The 9,210-nt window shown below is 47.0% G+C and overlaps 1 protein-coding gene across 4 annotated transcripts in view; it reads right to left on the bottom strand.

Moving 5' to 3' along the window:
• Positions 1-949: 949 nt before the first annotated feature.
• Positions 950-9,210, bottom strand: part of rtn4r (reticulon 4 receptor) — a 57,338-nt gene continuing 49,077 nt past the window's right edge. For 2 of the 4 annotated variants that reach the window (XM_080208210.1, XM_080208209.1), the window contains one exon: positions 4,544-6,691. In XM_080208210.1, the coding sequence (XP_080064336.1) occupies positions 5,259-6,602 (1,344 nt within the window). In that variant the 5' untranslated portion in view covers positions 6,603-6,691 and the 3' untranslated portion in view covers positions 4,544-5,258. Of the gene's footprint in view, positions 1,504-4,543; positions 6,692-6,929; positions 7,045-7,072; positions 7,160-9,210 lie in introns of those variants that run through there. The other 2 variants (XR_013889046.1, XM_080208211.1) reach the window with 2 other exon arrangements.

The raw sequence follows: 9,210 nt of genomic DNA, 5'->3' as shown, positions 1-9,210 counted from the left end.
ATAGATGAATATGGTATTATGATATTATTATGAAATATAGGAATATGATATTACAATAGGATGAATGAGGACAGCACAGTGGCATAGTGGTTAGCACTGCTGCATCACAGCACCAGGGACCCGTGTTTGATTCCGGGCTTGGGTCACTGTCTGTGTGAACTTTGCACATTCTCCGGTTGACGGCGTGGATTCCTCCTGGTGCTCAGGCTTCCTCCCACAGTCCAAAGATGTGCAGGTTAGGTGGATTGGCCATGCTAAATTGTCCCTTAGCGTCAGGGGATTAAGGGGGTAAATAGGTTACAGGGATAGGGCCTGGATTGAATTGCTGTCGGTACAGGCACGATGGGCCGATTGGCCTCCTTCTGCACTGTAGGAATTCTATGATTCTATGAACATATGGGGTTTGATTCTGTTATGCGGCAGTCTAGGCAGTTATCTCTATGCGCTCGCATCTAGCAGTCACATGGAATGAATAAAAGTTGGGCTCGGCTCACACACATGCTTTGTCCAGCTCGTTTTGTTCACCATTATTGTCACCTACTGGGATTGGGGATTGGGCCATGGCATCATCCCTGGAAATCACTGCAATGCAGCAAAATGCGGGAAAGTTAAACTGGTCTAAAAAATAGCATTGATTTGGATGTGAGAATTGTTTGAAGTTTCAGTAACACTTAGTTGAATGGTTGTAGTTATCCACTGTTGAAGAATCAATCTCAAACTGTGCATTTGGATTTCAAATCTAAATAAAAATTCCGGCTGCATTAATCACTGTTAACCTAACTAGACTTCATATATAAAAAGCTGTAAGCAAACTAGTGCAGTGTTTGAATAATTCTCCTTCAAATCCTGAGACCCAGTAACATGCACAATTCAGGTGAAAGAAAGACAGCACAATGAAAAGATGATTTTTTTTATTTTGTCTCCTGCTGAACTCAAGAAACAACTTCCGAATCACCTCTGCTGACTTCTCCAGCTGTCATTTTCACTAATTGGAGCTGGGTCGGTGGCCTGGAATCACACTTATAAACAGCACAAAATAGAAAGATGCAAGACTGCGCCCTGCAGACTGGGAATAAATAAATATTCCAAACCTCTCGGGTTCAACCTGCTCTGAGAGCTAATTGTTAAAAGTTTCACATTAATACGTTAATCAGTCCCCTACCCCAATTCTTCATAATGAACAGTTGGCTCTCGTTGAACATCATTTCAGCGCCCACCCTCCTGCCCCCACCCTCAAGGGAACTTCAGCGCTGGAAACAGATGCTCCTTCAGACTGAGCGAGGGCAGACAGTTGCGCTGATGTGCCTGGCTGACCTCACCTCCAGCCACCTTTTAGTTTTTTTCTCCCTGTCCTGGCAACCTCATCAAGACATCTCTGGCAGGCACGATCGCTTCTCTTGGGATTTCTTGACGTGGATCTCGGAGCCCGGGGAACATGGTGCCGCGAGGACCTGCTCAAAAGTTTGTGTTAATCGGATGACAGGTCTGTGAATCGAAGGTCTCCTTTACAATATGCCATGTGTGGAAAAGAAAATCACCATAATATGCACACCAATCAAGAGGAAGAATAAAATGCGTCATTGCACTAGGATAGACCATTGTAACCTCAATGTATTATTAATGTAAGGAGTGTTTATAAAGAGCTGAGCACGCAGGCCTGGGGGGGAGGGGGTGAGGACGGAGGGGGGGGGGGGGCGGGTTGCGGAACGGTTCCTCATCTGCCTGAATATTGCTAATCCCATCACCCCGTACAGTCCTATTTCCAAATCTGCACCTTCCATTCCTAACTCGGCAAATATTCCCAAATCCCTCTTTCCGCTAAGAAAATAACTTCACTGACTGTTCCCGTCCCATATGCGACATTCATTTGTACCAGTAAATAAATCAACAAATTGAAATATTAGAATGTTGAATTCGTGTTGTGATGTGTGGCTGACACGAGGCATGAATTCAGAAGGGTTTTTTTCTGTCTCTGGTTAATGTTACACGGGTTGAATGGACTCCCGTGTAACCAGTCCTGCTATGAGTGTGTATGTCTGTATTTTTGGGGGGAATGGAAAACTCTGTTCCGCTCACATTTACAGCGAACCTGAAGCTGGGAAAGCTGCCCGTATCGAAGCTGAAATGTTCCTCCAGATTGAGAGAGGTCAGAGCGACAGAGGATTGCAATCACCGGAGACAGACTGACAGAAATCTAACCCCAGCCGTTCAATAAAACATTTTGAGAGCAAGACCAATTTACCCAGTCTTAATTTGTCGGGAGATTTTGCAAACAGACGCTTCGTTACTTCTGAAGTTTTGTCTTTCATTAATGTTTAATTAAAAAAAAGATTTTAAAAAGTGAAATTCGAATGGAAATATCTCCTGGCAATCTCATTCTGTTCTCTTCCTTTTAGCTGTTTTATATTTCTAGTGGAGCCGAATGATTCCTTTGAAGTGTTTCTGATAAAATTGCACTGCATTGATATTTGATCTTGTCCTGTGTATATTTTTTTTTGGGGAGGGGGTGGTGTTTAACTAGTTCATACATGCTTCATTGAGATGGGGGGATTCCCAAGTGGCATGCAGTGAGAGTTACTCACTTTGTACTGGTATATCACAATACTTGGTGTTCCATACGGTCGGTGCCTGCAGTATTTTTGTAACACGCGTATACATCTTCCCACCCCACTCCAGCCCAGTGCTCAGGTAAAGAGACATTAACCCACCAAACCGCCCCCCGCCCCCACACCTCTTTATACCTTCCAGGGGCCATTTAAAGAGAGGATTCATCAACACCCACTTCCCCCTCCCACCCCATCCCCAGTATCAGAAAATTCCACAGCAAACCCCTGACCCCCTCCCCCCCCTCCCCCAGCCCAGATCTGAAAGTCATTGAGTGGACAGAGGTATCCTGGGGGACATTAAACTAATAAAGGAAAGTAAAATGTCTAAAGTTACAAGTACAGAAGGGGGGATGGGAAACATTAAACTAATAAAGGAAGGAAAAATGACAAGAGTTACAAATGTGGAAAGCAGAGGGCTGGATTGGGGACTGATGTGGACAAAAAGGACTTATCCGAAAAATTATATCCCTTCAATGCAAACGATCCTATCTCCCCACTAATTGATCGCCATCCAGTTAAAAGAAAAACAACATCAACTATTCTCTGTCCAATATACCCTGCCTGGCCCGGCTTAGCTCGTCACAGCGATAAGAATGCGCTGCTTCAGTTACCCGCCCCCCCACCCCCCAGGCTTGCCCAGTCTGCCCAAGGCCCACAGTCACACAATGGTCACTGGGGGGCGAAAGGGGGGAGCCGGGAGCCAGTACAATGTGAGCAACTCCCCATGGGAATGCCGCCCCAGCAATGTCTTCAGGAGAAATGAGACGGAGTAACGCCCTGATAATATTCAGCCAGCAGCACGTGGGCAAGGGCGCTGTGATAGGCTTAGAGGCAAAGGGGTAGGAGGAGTGTGCAGCATAAACACTGGCTTGGAGCAGTTGGGCCGAATGGCCTGTTCCTCTGCTATTTGTTGTATGCCAGGTAATTTGCTGATTCGAGGATGCAAGTCCCCTTGCAATTTCCGTGAGATCTGTTGGCCTGTTAATCACTCCATATGCAGCTAAAGTCAGGTGCAGTTTCGGTTCTTATCAGTTTAATATCTGACACATTTGCTATTTGGGGAGGCGGGGTGGGGGGGGGAGCAAGTATTACATTGAATTTTTGGAGCAGGGGACTGTACCCCTTTCCTCTGGCCTGGTGATATCGGTCACGGCGATTACAGGTTGGAATCTCACCATGATCGGTGCTTAAATTTGAATTCTAAAATAAACCCGGCTAACGGGTTTGAAAAATGAAACAAAACTGTGTTAGAAAGTAGGGGGAGGGTTCAGATGAGACTCCAGGCTGGGGACGGGTCTCTTGCTTTCAGTATCATGGAGAGATGCAGATGCAATGATCATCCCTCCCAGGAAAACGAACCCTTCTTTCCCATGGAATATGCTTTTTAAACCATCCTTCAATCCTAATTCTCATAAATCGCCTATAACCACATTTTAATTCGATCTGTTTTTTTTCCAATCCGGTAAACGTGTTGGATTTTTAAAAATATATAAAACAGAATCTGAATGGATTTAAGCATTAAAGCAAAAATAAAGCACACATTCGCAGTGACTCTCAACTAGTCGTTTCAACGAGAATTATTAGATATGCGGGAATTATTAGATATTCTAATAATTAATAATATTCTAATAATTATTAGATATTCTAATTGTTAGATATTATTAGAAAATAACATTGTCTAATCCCAATAATTTCTGCTCGCTTTCACCTAGATTTGTTTTGTTATTCTCGGTATGAATTTGTTCTCCAGAACAGGGGAGAGATATGGGTTCATCTAAAACACTCCCACAAGGGGTTAAGAAATAAATTTGCAACTTGATGATCGAATTCCTTCAAGGCCAGAGAGTAATGAACTAAACGCGCGAGTTTCCATCCCACAGAATCTTAGACGAAAGGATATCTTAAAAAAATCTTTTATTTTCTTTTATTCTTCTTCTTCATCTTTTGGAATATATTTGAACCTTTTATACAAGTAAAATTAAACGGGTCCAACCAAGGTGGTTTGCCTGCATTGGGCAGCACATTCTGTTAGAAATGAAGCAGAGGGGAGGTGGTGAGTGAGGCGGTAGGGCGAGATGAGGGTCTGCACACAAAAAGGGGAGGGGACACGGGGGGGGGGAAGGAAGAGAAGTGGAAACGACATTGGAACTCAGTGCATCACATTCCACCACGGTGGGAGGAGGGGGTGGGGGGAGAAAAATCAAACTCAAATCATCTCAAAATCAAAAACCAAAATATAAAGAGGAAAATGCAAATACCAGAACATGGATTCTCAGTTATCGATCCATCCTCCCACAGCCCGTGGCTGAGTCCCTCTCGTTTGTGAGGTTGACTCGATGTTCGATCAGTAAAATTAAACCGAATAACATTTTTTTTGCGTTTTCTGTCCCTTTTCTTGCAAAAAAAAGCTTGAATCGCGATGGAATTTGAAAGAATGAATCCGTCATGTCAATGATTGAACACATAAGTATCTACATGATTTCCTTTCCTTTCTTTTTTAAACATTTTTTATATAAAGGCATCCAAGTTATTTTAGATCGATCAAAGCTTTCTTCACTTTATAACCATAGATTCTCTTCAACTGTCTTTAGAGGTCAAATGAAAGTACTTCGCTGAATCGGGCCAGTGGGTGAAGCGATTACTTTTACTGTTTTAACAAATGTACAGCAATAAGGGCAAAAGGGAGACTGTTACCAGTGCTGACTTGCACACTAGCATTCGATACGACCCGTTACTGTGGCGGCACGAAGATGAGTCAGTTTTAGGCTTTTTGTAGCATTTTCGTTTCTTTTTAGTTGTGGGCGACGTGGAGGAGTCTAGATTGTCCAACAACTCGGGGCTAAGCATGACTAACGATTGGTCTATTTTGGCAGAGAAAGTCCCCATGGGGGCATCGCTCAGCCCAGTTTTGTACGTCCCGTTCTTCGACAGGTCGTTCTCCGCGTACCTGCTCTTGGAGATGTTCTCCTTGTCCTTCAGCGGGTTGCTGGTGGAGCCTCGGCTGTTGTACGAGGAGGGAGCCGACTTGGCTTTGGCGTGAATGAGGGGGGACTGGTCGCTGCCCGGCTCGCAGCACCTGATGGAGCCGTCCCTGGGGCCGGCTGGGGTCTCCACCGTGGGCAGTTTGCCAGATCTGGTCCGGGTGCTAAAGATGCTGGTCCGGATTTGGCTGGAAGGATCCAGGCAGGTCTCCAGGTCGCGGCTCTCCAGTGTTTTGAGATCTCTCAGGAACAGGCGGGAGGGGGTGTGACACTCCAACACCGAACTAGATCCGCGGAAGTGCCGAAACCATTCCCAAAGAGACTTGGCTCGACAATCACAGATCCACTGGTTCCCATTCAGCCGCAAATACTGGAGGGACACCAGTGGGTCCATGGTCTGCCCAGTCAGCACGGTGATGTTGTTGTTAAAGAGATACAATAAGCCTAACTTGCCCAGGTCATGGAAAGCCCTTCTGTGCACCAGCTTAATTCGATTCTGGTGGAGCAGGAGTTTATCCAGGCTGCCCAAGCCCCGGAACACATTTTCCGACAAACTCTTGATCCTGTTCCCGTGCAAGAATAAGGAAGTCAGGTTGCCCAAGTCCACAAACAGGTCGTCTTCTAATTTCTCCAGCACGTTCTCCTGTAGGTAGAGGTACTGCAGGGAGCCGAGCCCCCTGAATATCCCAAAGGGCAACTCCGAAAGGCCGCATCTGTGGATATGCAAGGTGTGCAGGCGCGCCAAGCCCTGGAAAGTGGTGGGAGTTAGGGACTTAAGATTGATATTTTCCCCAATATCCAACTCCTCCAGGCGCCCCAGGCCAGAGAAAGCCCCGGACTGGATGATGCTGATGTTGTTGGAATGAAGCCAAAGCACTGTCAGGTTCCGGCGTGAGCTGAAGCTGCTGGAGCTCACCAGAGGAATCTTGTTGTTCTGCAGGAAGATCCGCTGGCTTCGGACTGGGATCCCGTCCGGAACAGCTTTGAACCCCTGCTGCTGACAGCTGACTGTCATGGGCTCGCTGTAGCAGGTACAATCCTCGGGACAGGAGTCAGCTTTGGGGAGATAGTGTAAGCAGAGGGCCAGGAAGAGGAGTCGGTTTCCTGCGGAGCAAGAAGGATAGAGTCAACATGACCTGTTTAATTGCTGTGTAACCCAGTGCGTCCCCCGCGGCTGTTCAGCCATCCACTCTGGGAGTAGAGTCACACGGGACTGCATTCTGCCAGCACTGCACCCCCCCGAGTTTGTATTCAGCCCCTCTACAGCTTGTGCTGTACCCCTCAAACCATTCGTCAGCAATAGCAGCAATAATGTCCGAGGAATAATACCCTGTTCCATTACCTGTCAACATCACTGTTCTGATGATCAGTGTGTGATTAGAGGGCAGGGTATATATGTATCCCCCAGACCGATTTCTTACAGACATATATAAATATCTCCCCCCACCTCCCCATCCCTCCGTCCCCGCAGACACCTGTACTCACAGTGAGGAATGAGTAGTGCCAGTTTTAAACTATTAAATTGCAGTAACAGGGAGCACCAATGTTCAGGAATTCAACAGCACCGAGTTAAACACGGTGCTGGCTGTGGGCGGGGAGGGGGGGGGGAGAGGTAGGGATGTCTGCCCTCCATCCACCACCCTCCCCTCCATCCTCCCTCCCTTCTACCGCCCACCCCTGTCATTGTCCAAAAATAGCATTGGGGATTTAAACACGCACTCTCGTTGTCAAATTAACTTCAAACTTGGAATGAATTCAATGATTTGTGAGCGAGGGCTGGTAGGGTGGAGGGGGCGGTCGGGAGTCGGGGAGGAATGTGGTTGGGGAAGGGGATGCGGTAGTAGGGTAGAGGAGGGGGTAGTTGGGGTTGGTAGGGGTGGTTGGTTAGGGGAGGGAGTGATTGGGTAGGGGGAAGGGATGGTTGGGGAAGGGGTGAGCACAGTAAAATGGAGGAGAGTGGTAATGGGGTGAGTAGGGGTGATTGGGTAGGGGAGGGGGTGATTGGGGACGGATGGGGGCAGTAGGATGGGGAAGGGGGGTGATTGGGGTAGTTAGAGATGGTTGGGTAAGGGGTGGGGAGAAGGGGATAGTTAGGGTAGGATGGAGTTCTAAGGGTGGTGGGGGGGGGGGGGGGGGGGAGGAAGGTGGTTCCGGGGAGGGGGCAGTTCCGCTTTCTCGGAATGCCAGATATTGGGTTTGGGTTTGGATTTGGTCCAGGCTGGACAGAGACTTCAGTGAGTTTCTGACAGGAGGCTGAGAGCGGCTGTGGAATAAGCGAGTGTGGTGACGAGCAAAGCCTGACACACTGAGAGGCACCAACTAAACCATCCCTGAAAGCACATTACTGCAACCTTCCACTCCGGGGCGATACGCGCGCGTTTGGAATTGTTTTCAGCTCAGTCCAATTCTTACAGAATCACTTGCTGTTTAATTTTCCCGCTTTCCACTTACTGAGTTTCTACCACACCATCAGGTCCCAGACTCCAGTGATATGCATTTATCTGCTGTTTTCTATTGCCTCCTTCTTTCTGGCTGTGATCAGTTACTTTATCCTATCTCCCACCCTCTCTTGTTATACCTGGGTATGCATCTGCATTTCTGCTTGCAGTCTCTGTGTATCTCTACCTGGCTGACTCTCTTTCTTTCTCTACATGATTTATTTCACATTTCTAACACCCAGAATATTTAGTTTAGGTATCTATCTCGTTTCGGTTCTATTTCAGTCGTTTTCTATCTATTTATCTATCTATAAATCCGCAATTATTTCTCTATGTATCCATTTCTCCAGTTTCTTTCCAGTCTATTCTCCTTTACCTGTATACCTCTGAGCATTTAACTCCGTACCTCAAACGTTCTGTATCTATCTTTATTTAGCCCTGTTTTTTAACCAATCTTTCTATAAGATTATCTCTATCCAATTGCCCTTACATCCAAAAATCTAGATATCTGAAGTACGTCTTTCTTCTCATCTGTCTGCCCATCTCTCACTCTGCTGTCTTTCACTGTATCTGTGTACCTCTCTCGAATATTCTCTTTATCGCCTGCTGTATTTGGCGGCGGACTCGTCGCTCTATCTGTGCGCCCATCTCGTGTGCACCTCACAATCCGAATACCCCACCCCGTTCTCTTCCAAATGCTTCTTCATCCACTGCCTCACTCTGTTTTAACGCAGGATCTATGAGGTCGAGCCTGGCACACCATATCCACCAGTTTGTCCGCGCCTACACATTTTTTTTAAAATGAAAATTAAAATTGCTCACGGGGACTTTCCAGTTTGAAAACTGGATCTTTGGGGCAGAGGCGGCACTGAGAACTTTCAAGGCTCCGAAAGTGCCAAGGGACAGCTGACACGATGCGTGTTTACCGAATGAAATGTCACCGGGTCGAGTTGGAAACAAGAGAGGCTGTTACATTCAGCCTGGCTCACTCCACAACCTTCTCCAAACACCATCATCCCGAGCTCCATTTTCCAGTAAATCCTGCTGGATGTTAATTCCGCCCCCACCACCCCCCCCCCCCCCCGCACCATCCATTTTCTCCTTGAGCCTCAGCTTGCCCTGATCAGGGGGTGTTAAGCCTTCCCCCCATTACCCCTCTTCCCCCCCCCCCCCCGTGCAATTAAA

Source organism: Carcharhinus amblyrhynchos, chromosome 20 (genome assembly GCF_965287045.1).
Source record: "Carcharhinus amblyrhynchos chromosome 20, sCarAmb.v2.hapA, whole genome shotgun sequence".
Taxonomy (NCBI): Eukaryota; Metazoa; Chordata; class Chondrichthyes; order Carcharhiniformes; family Carcharhinidae; genus Carcharhinus; species Carcharhinus amblyrhynchos.
The sequence above is the reverse complement of the archived record's forward strand: the minus strand, read 5'-3'. Positions and strand labels throughout refer to the sequence as shown.